The sequence below is a fragment of the Leptopilina boulardi genome, unplaced genomic scaffold, assembly GCF_019393585.1.
Source record: "Leptopilina boulardi isolate dan_hultmark-lab unplaced genomic scaffold, ZJU_Lbou_2.1 LbouV2_337, whole genome shotgun sequence".
Classification (NCBI taxonomy): Eukaryota; Metazoa; Arthropoda; class Insecta; order Hymenoptera; family Figitidae; genus Leptopilina; species Leptopilina boulardi.
In genome coordinates, this window is record NW_026137904.1 from 826,507 (window position 1) to 841,661 (window position 15,155).

A 15,155-nucleotide genomic window follows, 5' to 3' on the forward strand; every position below is an offset into this window, starting at 1 on the left:
AAAACACAAACTTTAAAGGCTGTAATTTCGTATCCGACGACTTGTCATTTAATGTTTCTAAATATCACCGCAAGGTGTAAATCGAGCGCTGTCTTATTGTTATTGTTCTTAACCTCAAAATACATCATTTTAAATTGTTTTAAATTTTATTTTACAGTGACCAAATATTTAGTTTGAAGATGACAGAAAAAATACAAATTGAAAAACTTCCTCATCATGAGCAAAAAGAATTATGCACAACACGAGCTCCCTATAGACAAGGGAGAAAATTGACTGCTGTAAAGGTAGAGTGGCGAATATGTATCCTGCCCTAAAATTGATAACTAAGTCCCTATTTTTAATATTTATTTTATTATTTCGTAATATAATATGGTAATTATATTAATTATTACCAAAAGCATTTTATTTTACAAATAAACTGGATTACTTATACTTTATATTTTTTTGTTTATAATATTCTTGTTATGAGATTTCCTTGACACTTTAGCTCTTTGCAATAGGTTTACACAATCAATAGTGAATCAACCCATATAGTAGTGTGTGGAGTACCAAAACTTGATTTAAATAAGGAAGTGAAGAAACTTTTCTTTCCTTATGGAGAAATAAAGAAATTTTGTTTAATTCCTGATTATCCATCGGAGGAGTTTACTGAAACATTTCACGTGCATTATTCACGAATACAAAGTGCCAGGTTTATATAATATTTTGAAAATTTTTTATTGTTTTTATGAAAAGATGCAAATTAATAAATTTACATTTCATAGAATCGCGAAACGTTTCATTGATGGTAAAAATTTTTATGGCGGTCTTTTACACGTATTTTATGCACCAGAACTTGAAAGTATTTCCGAAACAAGAGCAAAGCTTATTCAACGACACAAGGATGTTACAGTAAGAATTAAAAGACACAAAGAAGATCCAACGAATCCTGAGATTGATGAATTTGTTCCACAGTATGAAAAAGCTTAATCTTTAAATATTTTATGTTTTTAATAATAAAAATAATTTTTTTTTTTAATGTTGCAGAGAACAATATCACAGGAAGAAAAAATATCCTGCTTTGCCTTTAACAAAAGAACGTCTTGAAGCTCAATATCCTGAAGAAAATTTAAATAATGTTACACAACAAATTATAGAACCACATTCATCAAAAGAATTTTCTAATGCAAATTCTTCAACTGAAATTAAATCACAGAATGTAATTAAACCATCACCAGAATTATTGCAAGCACCATATCAACCATTTGAGACAATTATAAATCTTTCAAATTCTCGATCATTGAAACGAAAAAATTATAAAGGCCAATTGATTAGAGAGACGCCTAAAATTAAAAAATTTCGCTTTCAATTAATAGATACTAGAAATATAGCAAGAAAAGATGAGCCTGAGAAAAATGTTTTTACTAATGCAAAAAAAGTCGATAGTGGAATTAAAATTAAAATTCTACCCAAAAAGGAGGAAACAAAGCGAATTGTAATACAAGATTCAAGGTTAAAAATCAGTCTATTTTTATTATATTGTCGTGTATAGTTTAAAAAAAAAACAGGATTAAATTAACATTTTCATTTAAATTTTCAGCGTGACGCAATTAATACGACCTATTGAGAATCTTAAATCATCAATTGAACTTGCCAAAAATCAAATACGACAAGCAATGCAAAAAAAATTGTAAAATATTTATATAAAATGTTAATTAAATTTTTCTAAATTTCTAAAAAATTGTTTTGTTCCTTTTTTCTCTAAAACATAATTCGAAAATTTGTATTTTTTTGGAATTAAATATAAAATGCAAAAGTTTTTTTTTTTTCTCTTTTTGTTAAAAATTAATGCTTAATTACTTCGTATTAGTTAAATTAAATAATAATTGTCGAATCCCCATCCCATTGAGTATTATTAAATTTAGATTTCAAGCCTGTTTTTTTTGTTCTTGGTGGAGTATTTTCTTGAAATTTTGTTGAAGAAAGAAGAACCTTACGACGCAAATGCGGTGATTTTAATTCAATTCCCTGTTGTTGATTATTACTGTTTGATCTATTTCTCAATGGTGTCCGATTCTATAAAAAAAAAAAATAAAATTGTAGATAATAATTTATTAAATAATAACAAATTAATTAATTCTACTTACTTTTAATATTTCAGGTTTTTTAATTTCGTTAATTTGTTTCTTAACAGGGCTGAAATTTTTCTTAATTTCAATTTCCTTCTTTTTGTTTTTCTTCTTTTCCACAAGAATACTCTTTCTTTTGTTAATATCAGTTTTTTTTAGAGTGCCTAATACATTAGTATCGTCATCATATTCAATGATAAGATCGTTTTTAGGACTTTGATTATTTGTATGATCTTCTGATTCACTTTCACTGTCATATTCTGAATCTTCCTCTGTTTCTGGACTCAATGTATCTCTCCAAATTTTAATCTTATTTTCAGCTTCATTAATTTTATTTTCAAAATCTTTCATTGCAATGTTTAATACATTGTCAATTATTTTATCAGAATCGGCTATTAATTTTGCTTCAAAATTTTCACTTTTACTTTCAATATTTTCAATTTCAAGAGAACAATCTGATGATGAAGAACTTGTAATTGAATTTTGTAGAGAAGCATCATTTTTATTTCTTAAAATAGTAACAATACTGTTGTTTTTACCACTATTTGATGTACAACTTGTCTCAGTTATTTCATTTGTAGAATTTTGTGAATTATTTAAATTTGTCACAACATCTGGTAAGGCATTAATTTCAATAATATCGGATGAATTTTTAGTTTCACAATATGATAATCTTGAGGGTTTTATTTTAATTTCATGTCTATTTAAATTTTCTTCAGAAGAAATTTTTTCCATTTCGAGAGTTTTTGGTTTTAAAATAGGTGTTCTATCAAAATCCGTAGCTGGAGATCTAGGATCAAGTCCCAATGTTTTTTGATGCATTTCACTCAGTAAATTAGTTTTATTACAATGTTTTGAAATAAAATGTTTTGGAGTGTCATTATCGGAAAATGTTTCTACCTGTAAACGTAATTTAAAAATATTATTTAATTTAAAAATCAAAAATACAAAATTAAAATAAATTACCGTTATTGGAGTTCGTGGAACATCAACACTTGGAGATCTAGGATCGAAACATTTATCCAATGTTCTCGATGGTGGTGTTACATCAAAATTTGTTTCCAAATATGGTTTACGTTTTAAATATTTTGGTACAGAACTAATTACATTGGAGGATTCTTTCTGAGAACCATTTAATACCTACAAAATGTAAATCAAGTATTTTGATTGTTGGAAAAAAATCATTAGATAATATGAAATTAAAAATTTACCTCAATTGGAGTTCTCGTTATGCCTAATGTCGCTGATCTGGGGTCAATAAGAGATTTCTTTTTTTGTGGTTGAGGAGTACATGTGTCACGATTTTCCAAAACTAAAGCTGATGAATTTAATTCATAAGTTTTATCATGTTCTTCATGATAAAATAATTTACTAATGTAACCTCCCATTTTGGAAAACGTCTCAAATAAAAAAAATCTGCAAATGAAAATTAAATTAGAATCAACATTATAATAATGAATAAACATACAATAACAATAAGCTTCAAGACATTTAAATTTTTGTAAACACAGCCATATTTTAAAATTTTAACCGTTGAATGGAAATATTAATCGAGACTACTTTTCTCTGAATATAAAAAGATATTAAATTTATTTCTACTTACAATGGTCAAAAAAATAACTGCAAAGCAGTTAATTAATATTTTACACTTTAATGTCAAATGAACAAATACTTTCTTTTTGAAGTAAAAAAACACAAATATACGTTAAACTTTCATTGCATTTGGCATTTACAGACTGAATCAGGAGGGCCAAGCTGCAAATGATAAACACCTGTCAAGTTGTTGCACAGTGTGTCCAACCAATAGAAACATGGCGCGCATTTTAAAACACTCAACAGAAAATAACATTTATTACATTAAACATATTTTAAAATTATTTTAATAAAATATTTTATTTAATATATAAATTATTATTTATAAACATAAAAAGAAAATTGTTTGGATTGCTATTTAAATGCAATTTAATTAAAACATGTGACATGTTTCTATTGGTTGATAGGAAAATCTAGAAGCATGCGCATAGTTAAAAGATAGAGTTTTTACGAAAATAATACTCTCTTTATTTACAATAAAGAACAATAATACATTTTTATAATCACTGTAATTAAATTATAATTAAAAAGTATAAAAATTGAATGAAACAAAATTTGTTAAATGTACAAAATAAAGTATAATTTTTCTCAATGACAATTCGAAATAAGTTATATTCCTCCGCGGTTGCCATGGTAACCGCTTATAGGAACTACTTTTAGATGTTCATTTATTCGAACAGGTCTCTTCCATTCTCCATTGTATGACCCGGCGATTTCCAAGTCAAGATTTACATATTTTACAAGTAAAATACTAATACAATGGTGGATTTTGTGTTATGAATTGACGACGTGGAATAATCATCAAGTGAATAATTGTTTATTTTGCAAATTCGATTCGTTTCGCTATAATTATCGATTTCCTATACGAAGGAGGGAGTTTGGACTTGATGTCTTTGGTGTGTTTGCTCATTGCCTGTTAACAGAATTTTTCCTTATCGTCATGTAAGTACGAAATGACATTCCTTACTTGATTAAAAAAGGCATAAAATTCAACACAATGTTACGAATTCAAGTTGCATTTTACTTTTAACACGCTTTATTTTTTATGAAATCGGCCATTTTTTAATGTCTTGTGCCATGTATATAGGTTTAATTTTGGATTACGTATTCACTAATCAATAGTTTATTGTCACAACTATTATATTATTGATACACTCTCGTATACCTTATCTGCGAGTATATATGTTGAGGCCATATAACTATTAGTTACATAACTTGGAAATCAGCTGTTTAAAAATGTTGTAAAAAAAAAAAAATTGCTTTTACATCTTTACGTTCTGTCAAAATAGATAATCCATATTGCAGTATATTTACTATGTAAAAAAATTATATATTTATAAATATAATTTATTAAAATTATGAATTATTAAATATTTTTTTTTATCAGCAAATAAAATGATAAAGATTTTTTTTTATGTTTAAATTAGGTTTATTCGGGAAAATAGAAATCAAGTAAGTGGTCGAGGTGGTAGAGGTAGAGGCAGTGCTCGAGGTGGTGGTCGAAATATTAGAAATGAAAGTAATCGTGGAGGTGTCAAAGGAAAATTCAATAATCGCGGTGGAATTCAATCAAATCGTGGAGGTTTTAATAAACCAAAAAATCATGGAGAATCATTGCAAAAATTAAATTGGGATTTAGGCTCTTTAGAAACGATACAAAAGAACTTTTATACCGAACATCCATCAGTTCGAAACAGGTATTTTATAAATTAAAAAAAAAATAACAAAATAGAATAATACTAGCAGAATAAGATTAATATGTTGTTTTTTTTTTAGATCCGAAGATGAAATTCAGTATTTTCGTAAAGAAGCTAAAATTATCGTGAATGGAAATAATGTCCCTAACCCCATTCAATATTTTGAAGAAGGAAATTTTCCGCCTTATGTAATGGAAGCAATAAGAAAACAAGGATTCTCACAACCAACTCCTATTCAAGCACAAGGTTGGCCAATTGCTCTGAGTGGAAGAGATCTCGTTGGTATTGCTCAGACTGGATCTGGAAAAACACTTGGTGTAAGATATTTTAATTTAATTTCAATTTTCTTTTTTAATAATTATGTAATTTTTATTTTATCTTCTTCTTCTTTTTTTATAGTATATATTGCCTGCTATCGTTCACATAATTAATCAACCGCGACTGAATCCTGGTGAAGGGCCAATCGCTTTAGTTTTAGTACCAACTAGAGAATTAGCTCAACAGATTCAAGAAGTAGCGAACGATTTTGGCGAAACTGCATCAGTTAGAAATACTTGCATTTATGGAGGTGCACCCAAGGGACCACAAGCCCATGATTTAGAAACTGGAGTTGAAATTTGCATTGGCACTCCTGGACGATTAATTGATTTTCTCGAAAAGGGAAATATTAATTTAAGAAGGTATTATTTTTTTTATCTACTTTAAAATTTAATTATTATTTTTCAAAATTTAAATTCTTTTTTCAAATTTCAGATGCACGTATTTAGTGCTGGACGAAGCTGATAGAATGCTCGATATGGGATTTGAGCCACAAATTCGCAAAATCATTGGACAAATTCGACCGGACAGACAAGTTTTAATGTGGTCAGCGACATGGCCCAAAGAAGTACGAAATTTGGCTGAAGAATTTTTGACTGATTATATTCATTTGAATATTGGATCCCTTAATCTTTCGGCAAATCACAATATCATTCAAATTGTTGATGTTTGTCAAGAATCAGAAAAAGATTTCAAACTAATAAGATTGTTACAAGAAATAAGTACCGAACAGGAAAATAAAACGATTATATTTGTTGAAACAAAGCGAAAAGTCGATGATATTACAAAAAATATAGTACGTGACGGATGGCCAGCATTAAGTATTCATGGCGATAAAAATCAACAGGAAAGAGATCATGTTTTGCACGAGTTTCGCACTGGACGAGCGGCAATTCTCGTTGCGACTGATGTTGCTGCAAGGGGTTTAGGTTTGTTGTTTATGAAAAAAACATTCGAGAAAAAAAAACTGAAATATTATAAAGAATAGGAAATTGGCAACAATTGTTGGATTAGCCAGTGATGCGTTATAAATAATGAAAAATATTCAACAAAGTTGAAAGCTATCCAAAATGTCTGATTCTGTTATTTTGAAATTTATTTGCAATTTTCGAAATCAGTGTAATTTTTTGTTATCAATTTGCTTCAAATTGCTTTTTTATAAAATTTTTATATTCATAATTTTTTTTATTATTTAATTTATAATAATTAAAATTTTTTGCAAATTTTTTTTTTTTATAAATATTCATGTTAGCTTGCATGTCGCATAAAAAGAAGCAAAAATTCTAGAAATGTACCAAAAAGCTATGACAGTTAAGAGTCTGGTTTTTCTTTTTCAGAGGCACAGAGTTTCCTTAAAGTATGGTGTACTGCCAATTATTTTCGGCAGAAACGACTTATTTTTTCCTTCATTTCTTTAGCTGTACTCTGTACACATTTTCTTTGTCCAAGAAATTACCACATATATGATGATTTTCTCTTAAGGTAATTTCTTTTTAACGTATCAAAAGCGATCATTTAAAAATATACATTTCTAGAAAATACACTTATTTCATTGTAATTTAAAGACATGCCAAGTAGCAAAATATTTAAAATATTAATATTTATTTATTAATATTTTTTCTAATTTTTCAAGTCAGACATAATTTAAAAAAAATTAATGCACGCAGGTCTAAACCGTAAAATGCTGCCTCTATTCCAAAGCACAAATTTAAAGAAGCGATAATTAAACTAATATGTAATTCAAATGAGGCATATATTACAATTTAATAATAAATTCTTTGTTTAAATTTTTAATAATTTTATATTGTATTATTACGAAATATATTTGATTTTTTTTTTCACAGATGTGGATGATGTAAAATATGTAATCAATTTTGATTATCCATCTTCATCGGAAGATTACATTCATCGCATTGGAAGAACTGGTCGTAAACATCAAACCGGAACGGCGTACGCTTTTTTTACAACTCAAAACATGAGGCATGCTGGTGATTTAATAGAGGTTTTACGAGAAGCTGGCCAAAGCATTAATCCTCGATTAAGCGAAATGGCAGAAATGGCAAAAACCTCCAGTTCTGGTAACAAAGGTAATTTGTTACTTATAACATTGAAAATTATTTTTCATTTCGTAAATTTGTATGAAAAAATTTTTTTTGTTTTATATTAGGTAACAAACGTTTTGGAGGAAATTCCAGCCAGTACAAAGAAAGTGATAAACGTGGGTCATACGAGGCTAGAGGAAGAGGAAGAGGAGGTGGCGGTGGCGGTGGCAGAGGTCGAGGCGGAAGTAGCCGAGGTGGTGGAAATACCTATCAATCAAGATCTACCACTTTCACAACAGGATCCAATTACAATAGTTACAAACCAACTTATTCAAATCCAGGATATGACAACAATGCGCAAAAAAATTACGGACAAAGCTATAATTTTCAAGGCTATGGTGGGTCAAATAATTATCAATACAGAGATACATCATATTAAATATGTTTAGAAATTTTAAATGTTCACATGAAAAATTTTCCTAAAAACAAATAATATGGAAAAGTGACTTAGCGCTCTATATCCATAATTATTATCGTTCTATCATAAGAATTGCGAACACGCAATGAATTTTTATCGTCCAAAAATTGTTCTCTCACTTTATTTTTATTATTGCATATCAAAAACTTTGCAATTTCATATTTCACACACAGTCCAAAGATTAGATATAAAAACAAAAAAATGAGGTAAATTATTAATTAAAATTACGTATAAAAGTGACTTTTCTTTTAATTTTAGATAGTCTTGCTAAAAATATAAGTGCAATTAAAACATTTTTAGATAATTGTGATGAAGATTAGAATATTTAGGGAGATTATTATGAAAAAAAAATGAAATTGTTGAGTTACAAGTTATTTAATAACACTTGTAGATGTTTATTGTGTGTATCTTTGTTTTGTTTTCAAACAATTTTCAGTATTTGCTTGATAATGATTGCAAATCAATTCTAATTACATACTTGAAAAAGTATTGTTTTTGCAAAGTTCAGTATTAATAATGATTTATGAGTTTTTTTTTTTTTAATTACCTTGAATTGCTCGTTACATAAAGCTATTATAATTACAAAATTTATTTTAAGTTCGTTATTTAATTAAATAATTTAATTATTCTTATTTTTAATGGAGATAATATATTACTAAACTGCTGAAGGAGATAAAATAATTGTCAATTTACAAAAAATGACAGTTATTTTTTAAAAAGCATCTCGAAATTCTGTTTGATGTATTACAATTTTATATTTTTAAGTATAGATTAAAAAGATAATTTATAAATCTCTAAAAAAAAAAAATTCAAAATAATTAGCACAACGATTTATTTATTTTTTTTTTTTGTAAGTGCAATAAAAAAAAAGACTAGCATCGAGTGTGAAATATAATTGATGCATCTATATATTGTTAGGATACTACTTTCTGTGATCTATTAAAAATATAAGGATCTCTCAAAGTATTTACATCCAATTTTGTGATCTATCTTAACAAAATAAAGTTGACTTTTCAAAATATGTTGTAAAAAATATTAAAAATAAAATTCATTTTCAATTCATTCAAATTACGTTTTTGACTATCTTTTGATTGTATTGTAAATTAATTTTTCAAAAGGAAAATAGAAATAATTTATTTATATTTAATAAAATTATAAATGATAATAAATATAAATTTAGTCTATAAGTATGTATATTAAATTGGCTTATTAGATTTATTTTCAAAAAATTAATAAGGTTTTTTTAGTTTAGAAAGAAGAAAATTTACTTAAAAAAGAGTAAAAAAATGATTTAATTTGAAAGTTAATAAAAAAAAAAAGGGAGAGAAGTTTCCATGAATTACCAGGAGATGTCACACTTGTTCCCTTTCCTGTGCTGCTTTCCATCTTTACATCATCTCTGCAGCTTGGAGACGCTCTTGTTTATTAATTTAAATAATATTGGGAAAATTTGATTAAATCAAAAAATACTTTATTGAAAATTATATATCGTTTTGATGACAATGTAAGTATTTTTAATTTTCTATTATTCCATAGTATTTAGTGTAATTTGTGACTATTGCATTGTTGCCATTATTGGAGTCCATGTTGGTTGTATACACAGTGACAATTATTGACGTAATTTTTAAATGAACAACAATTTTCAGAAAAATTATTTTAAAATACAAAAATAATTTAGATTATGGTGTAAAATGATTACAATTTAGATTTATTTTAATCTATTTTCTATATAATCTGTCATATCTGTTTTATATATAGTTATATGTTAATTATATGTCAGAATTTTTTCTTACATTTTTAAAATTAATATTTTATTAAGAGAATTTTAGTTTATTTAATAGAATTTTTCACTGGAATATTGAATAAATTATAATTTGAAATAGGTTTTTGAGAGGAATTATTTTTTTGCAGGGCGTACAGAGATCGTGATCGCGGTGTGGATAGACGAGGAGGCACCGGTGGACGTGGCGGAAGTCGAGGAATGGGTGGAAGTCGTGGAGGAAGAGGAGGAAGCCGAGGAGGAGGAGGAGGAGGTGATGGAGGTGGCGTTGGAAGATTTGGTAATCGGGACAGTGGTGGTAATATTGGAGGAAGTAGATTTGGTAGCGGAGGTGGAATGGGAAATCGTGACAGTGGTTTTGGTAATAATAATTTTAAAAATCGTCAACCTGGTGAACGTCTACGAAAACCACGTTGGGATATGGGATCATTGCAACCATTTAGAAAAGATTTTTATCAACCACATTTAAATGTTTGCAATCGAAGTATGCATTCCGTTGATTCATATCGTTCAAATAAAGAAATCACTGTTAAAGGCAATAATATACCAGGTCCAAATGTTTATTTTGAAGAAGGTGGCTTTCCCGATTATGTATTAAATGAAATTCATAGACAAGGATTCGGTGAACCAACTGCAATTCAAGCTCAAGGTTGGCCAATTGCACTATCTGGACGCGATATGGTTGGCATTGCTCAAACTGGCTCGGGAAAAACTTTAGCCTACATTCTTCCAGCTATCGTTCATATTAATCATCAGCCACGATTAAATAGAAATGATGGACCAATTGCACTTGTATTAGCACCGACTAGAGGTGAGAGATTGGTAAAATTAAAATGTAAATTAAATATGTGATTAATTTTTTATTTTTGTAGAACTTGCACAACAAATTCAACAAGTGGCTTCAGATTTTGGAGCATCGTCACAAGTGAGAAACACCTGTATATTTGGAGGAGCACCAAAGGGACCACAAGCTAGAGATTTAGAACGTGGTGTTGAAATTTGTATCGCAACACCTGGACGTTTAATAGATTTTTTAGAGCGAGGTACAACAAATCTTCGTCGTTGTACATATTTAGTGTTGGATGAGGCAGATAGAATGCTCGATATGGGTTTTGAGCCGCAAATTAGAAAAATAATTGAACAAATAAGACCCGATAGACAAACTCTTATGTGGTCTGCAACATGGCCAAAAGAAGTAAGAAATTTGGCTGAAGAATTTTTGACTGAGTACATTCAAATTAACATTGGCTCTCTACAATTGGCAGCAAATCATAATATTCTACAAATTGTTGATGTATGCGAGGAGTATGAGAAAGAGGGAAAACTGATGAAATTGTTGGAAGAAATTTCAAATGAACCGGAAAACAAAACGATTATTTTTGTTGAAACTAAAAGAAAAGTTGATGATATTACAAGGGCTATTAATAGGTATGGATGGCAGGCGATAGGTATTCATGGGGACAAAAGTCAACAGGAGAGAGACTACGTTTTGAATCGTAAGTACAGATTCTCATTTAAAAAAAAAATTAATTTTCCTTGTATTAAGTTGAAAATAATTTTTTTTTTTTTAGAATTCCGAGGTAGCCGGTCTGCTATTTTAGTAGCAACAGATGTGGCAGCTCGTGGTTTAGGTGAGATTACCAATTTAAAGTAATCGTATGATGTAAGGGTCAGGCTGTGATGGTTATTAATTTAATTCATTACTCGCGTAATTCACAATAGTTGAAATGTGGTATCGGACAACGGCATATGTGCCAGACTGAATTGACACTCATATTCCAACAGCGTGAATGCAGTTTAATGGTAACAAAAAAAAAAAACAAAAAAGTACTTTAAAAAGAAAATAGATAAAAAGGTGAATTCAATTCAACGATTGAATCAAGTCTGAGCAAAGTAAATATTTTTTTTTTTATTTATTTATTTATCCTAAAATGGGAAATGTATCTAATTTCGTTTTTATTTATCTTAAATTAGTATTTAGGTAGATTCCAGATATCTTTTCAGTCTTGAAAAAAATTATACAACGAAATTTTACGCGAAATATTATAAATTTTAGAATAGTCTGAAAAGTAATCTGGAATATTTCAGCAAAGTGTAAGTAAAATAAGAAGAGGGGGATTTTTTTTTTTTTTTTTAAACATTTAATTAATCTGATCAAGGCGTCTTGTCAGTCTGGTAATAACTTGCTGTTCTATATTTTTTTTTCAGAGGCACATGCGACGGAGTTTTATCAATGATAACAACTCTGGAGAGCTTGATTTGGAATAATTAATAAAAATGGGGCGTGACACCGCCCCCTCTCTCACTCTCTCAACAAGCTAATCTAGCGCTGTGCCTCAGCTTCCCGTGCCACTCAAAAATAATTACACTCTCACTCTGTACCTGCGACGGTCCAAAGTATGGAAGTATTTTTTATAGTGTTAGGGCATCCACCAAATGAGGATGGCCGCAACTTGGAAGTTTTTTAATCCTTTAGCTCAGGTAGTTAAATCAAGGCATCAAGCTTCTCTCTGCAATACTCATTTTATAATTCACTCAAATTTTGAATTTAGTTTAAAAAAAAACAAGCACCATTTGGATTAAATTACTATTCACAATTTATCAAAATTAGATTCTAAGGATTTAAAATAAATTATATTAGTGAAATTGAGATTGCAAAATTGTGTCTTGATGCCGAACGTTTGACATATTTTATAGAAGACTGTATTTTGGTAACACAGTAAACAGTGCTCCAACTCTTCAAGAAAAACAAGGAACAGATTTTCAATTATCAGGAGAGACAGGTCCATACTTTGGTGCGGGAGAGAAGGGTGTTTGAGTCCCTAAGACTAAATGTGTGTGGAGCTCTCGCTACCTGTTGAGCGAGACTCCTTGACAACCATCTGAGCTCTGATTCCTCTACATTTTCAAAAAAATGTATTTACATTTCCAGCATTTGACAAAAAAATGAAACAGGTAATTAAATAATACACTTGCTCTTTGTGGTCAACTTAGCATGACTTCCACAAAGATACAAATAGGATTCAATGATTTTTTTAAAAAGTCTTTTTTCTGTTAATTCTTTTTTTTTAAATGAAATTAATTAATAATCCTATTTGTAGATGATTTTTTTTTTTATAAGTTTTTATAATTTTATTTTTTCACTGCTTGCTTAGTTTATTCGCTTTCTAAGTTGATTGAACCACAAAGAAACAAGTAATTTCTTATCTTTGAATGATTCGAGTTTTTGTGTAGATGTTGAAGACGTCAAATTTGTTATAAACCTGGACTATCCGTCCAACTCAGAAGACTATGTTCATCGTATTGGAAGAACTGGTCGATCTCAACGTACGGGTACTGCTTATGCTTTCTTCACACCAGCAAACGCGCACAAGGCTAATGATTTGATTCAAGTTCTTGAAGAAGCTAAGCAGGTCGTTAATCCAAAATTGTACGAATTGTCAAGAAATCCAGGAATGTACAAACGTAAATTGATTTTTATTTCATTTAGTAAATTATTTATATTTATTATTTCAGCAAGAGAGAGAGAGAGAGATTTTTGATTAATTGAATTATTTGCAGGTGGCAGATTTGGCGGTGGAAGGTCAAGTGGTGGTGGTAGTCGAGGTGGAAGCAGTCGTGGAGGTGGTAGTCGAGGTGGTGGTGGACGAGGTGGAGGCGGTATGCGAGGAGGCCGAGACAATAATGACAGAGGAGGCGGAAGATTTGATCGAGGAAATTCAGGTGGAGATCGAGGAAAATGGGGTGGCAGTTCTGGTAAATTCATTTTCTATTTTCATGAATTTTAAATTACTTTAATAAAAAAAAAAATATAATTGTTTTTTAATAGGTGGAATGGGAGGAGGTGGATATGGAAATAAATCCTTTTCCCAAAATAGTTATGGAGGTAGTGGTAGCAGCAGTGGAGGTGGTTATAGTCAAAATGGCAGTGGCTATGGAAATAGTGGAGGCAGTGGTGGCAATTACAGACAACAAAACGGTTATTAAAATATAGACCTTATAAAGAGATTCTTTATATATATATAAAAAAAAGGAAATTTGTATCTGAAAAAAGAAATCCAATGATGGAATTGAATTCCACGTTTGATGCTTTGGAATATAATATTCAAAGCATACCAGTTGCCCTAAATAATTCTATATAACTTTTAATTAATAGGTAGATAATGGCGGCTGTGTATATTCATTTTTTCCATAAAACGTGTTGCTCCAAACTGTGGCGATATAAAATTTAACTCATTTTCTATAAACAATTTAATGAGTCCCCTAATATCCAAAACAAATATGGATAATTTAAAATAAATTTATTTTGTTATTTTTTTTTTATAATCGTTTTTAGTTTATTGATTATAAGATAACTTCGAGAAAAGTAAAAAAAAAATTAATGTAGAACATTAAAATCGCTTTTACTTATCTTACAAAAAATTTTATATTATTTTTTATTGAAATGTGTTGACCTTTTTTTTTGTTTATTTTATGTTGAAATTAATTTTTTTTATTATTGAAATAAAATTATATAATTTTATAACGTTGCAGATTGGTAGACGTTGAAAGTATTCATTTATCAATCAATTACTTTATACCAACTTCTTGTACAATTTTTGAAATGAATTTCATTTATGTTTTAGTACAATCTATGGCATTGTAATATTTTTTAATAGTTTAGTTTATTATATCTAATAGGGGGAAGTAAATAATTATAAAGAAATATGTAAGGTAAAAACAGAGAATAATAAAAAAAAAAGTCGTAAATGAATTGCAAATCATCAGCTTATTTATTCAAATAAAATTTAAAAATTACAGTATATTTAATTTTGAAATTAGGTGATAATATAATTTTAAAAAATCATTAAAAAATGATAATATAATTTCTTTCTATTGTTAAATTATTTATTTTTTCAGATAATAATTAATATCTAATTGAATACAAAATATATTTGAAAAGTATATTCTTCCTAAGATTTTAATTACTTTATTTTAAAATTATAAGACTTAATTATATTATACATTTTTTAACGTACATACTGATAAGGATAAGAGTGTCCCGTGAACGTTAATCAGAAGAGTTGTACTCTTATTTCATTGGAGGAAATTTTGCTATCTAGAATCATTCGATGTGGTTCGATCTGTAGACAAGAAAAA

At 28.6% G+C, this 15,155-nt stretch overlaps 4 protein-coding genes across 5 annotated transcripts; 3 read left to right on the forward strand and 1 right to left on the reverse strand.

Annotated features, from left to right (window-relative positions):
• Positions 1-60: 60 nt before the first annotated feature.
• LOC127285634 (RNA-binding protein 48) lies at positions 61-1,720 on the forward strand. The gene is made up of 5 exons (XM_051311754.1): positions 61-284; positions 501-691; positions 765-953; positions 1,027-1,491; positions 1,580-1,720. Exons 1-5 carry the CDS (start codon positions 180-182, stop codon positions 1,671-1,673), a joined length of 1,044 nt encoding a protein of 347 aa, XP_051167711.1. The 5' UTR covers positions 61-179; the 3' UTR covers positions 1,674-1,720.
• On the reverse strand, positions 1,486-3,858 carry LOC127285632 (myb-like protein F). Its single transcript, XM_051311750.1, has 5 exons — positions 3,712-3,858; positions 3,320-3,524; positions 3,075-3,248; positions 2,127-3,008; positions 1,486-2,055 (listed from the first exon to the last, which is right to left on the reverse strand). The coding sequence occupies exons 2-5, from the start codon at positions 3,494-3,496 to the stop codon at positions 1,855-1,857; spliced, it is 1,434 nt and encodes a 477-aa protein (XP_051167707.1). The 5' UTR covers positions 3,497-3,524; positions 3,712-3,858; the 3' UTR covers positions 1,486-1,854.
• Positions 3,859-4,354: 496 nt separating this feature from the next.
• On the forward strand, positions 4,355-8,476 carry LOC127285609 (uncharacterized). 2 transcript variants are annotated; one of them, XM_051311713.1, is made up of 7 exons: positions 4,355-4,643; positions 5,129-5,398; positions 5,478-5,715; positions 5,798-6,078; positions 6,152-6,645; positions 7,561-7,803; positions 7,884-8,476. In XM_051311713.1, coding segments are annotated over exons 1-7 (1,842 nt in total). In that variant the 5' UTR covers positions 4,355-4,641; the 3' UTR covers positions 8,198-8,476. The 2 variants fall into 2 exon arrangements, with proteins under 2 accessions (XP_051167670.1, XP_051167671.1); XM_051311714.1 differs by lacking the exon at positions 4,355-4,643 and adding an exon at positions 4,866-5,018.
• A 1,106-nt stretch (positions 8,477-9,582) lies between these two features.
• On the forward strand, positions 9,583-14,131 carry LOC127285666 (uncharacterized). Its single transcript, XM_051311794.1, has 7 exons — positions 9,583-9,740; positions 10,148-10,827; positions 10,889-11,512; positions 11,588-11,647; positions 13,251-13,481; positions 13,578-13,772; positions 13,846-14,131. The coding sequence occupies exons 1-7, from the start codon at positions 9,733-9,735 to the stop codon at positions 14,001-14,003; spliced, it is 1,956 nt and encodes a 651-aa protein (XP_051167751.1). The 5' UTR covers positions 9,583-9,732; the 3' UTR covers positions 14,004-14,131.
• Positions 14,132-15,155: the final 1,024 nt, after the last annotated feature.

Bases quoted from the DNA above. Each gene is read 5' to 3' on its own strand.
- LOC127285632 (XM_051311750.1), bottom strand. From the start codon at position 3,496: ATGGGAGGTTACATTAGTAAATTATTTTATCATGAAGAACATGATAAA. The intron at 3,249-3,319 runs GTAAATTTTTAA...TACATTTTGTAG, and splicing joins TAACGAGAACTCCAATTGAG to GTATTAAATGGTTCTCAGAA. The intron at 2,056-2,126 runs GTAAGTAGAATT...TTTTTTTTATAG, and splicing joins AAAAACCTGAAATATTAAAA to AATCGGACACCATTGAGAAA.
- LOC127285666 (XM_051311794.1), top strand. The intron at 13,482-13,577 runs GTAAATTGATTT...AATTATTTGCAG, and splicing joins AAATCCAGGAATGTACAAAC to GTGGCAGATTTGGCGGTGGA. The intron at 13,773-13,845 runs GTAAATTCATTT...GTTTTTTAATAG, and splicing joins AAAATGGGGTGGCAGTTCTG to GTGGAATGGGAGGAGGTGGA.
- LOC127285634 (XM_051311754.1), top strand. From the start codon at position 180: ATGACAGAAAAAATACAAATTGAAAAACTTCCTCATCATGAGCAAAAA. The intron at 285-500 runs GTAGAGTGGCGA...TCTTTGCAATAG, and splicing joins GAAAATTGACTGCTGTAAAG to GTTTACACAATCAATAGTGA. The intron at 954-1,026 runs GTATGAAAAAGC...TTAATGTTGCAG, and splicing joins ATTGATGAATTTGTTCCACA to AGAACAATATCACAGGAAGA.
- LOC127285609 (XM_051311713.1), top strand. The intron at 5,716-5,797 runs GTAAGATATTTT...CTTTTTTTATAG, and splicing joins GATCTGGAAAAACACTTGGT to TATATATTGCCTGCTATCGT. The intron at 6,079-6,151 runs GTATTATTTTTT...TTCAAATTTCAG, and splicing joins GGAAATATTAATTTAAGAAG to ATGCACGTATTTAGTGCTGG.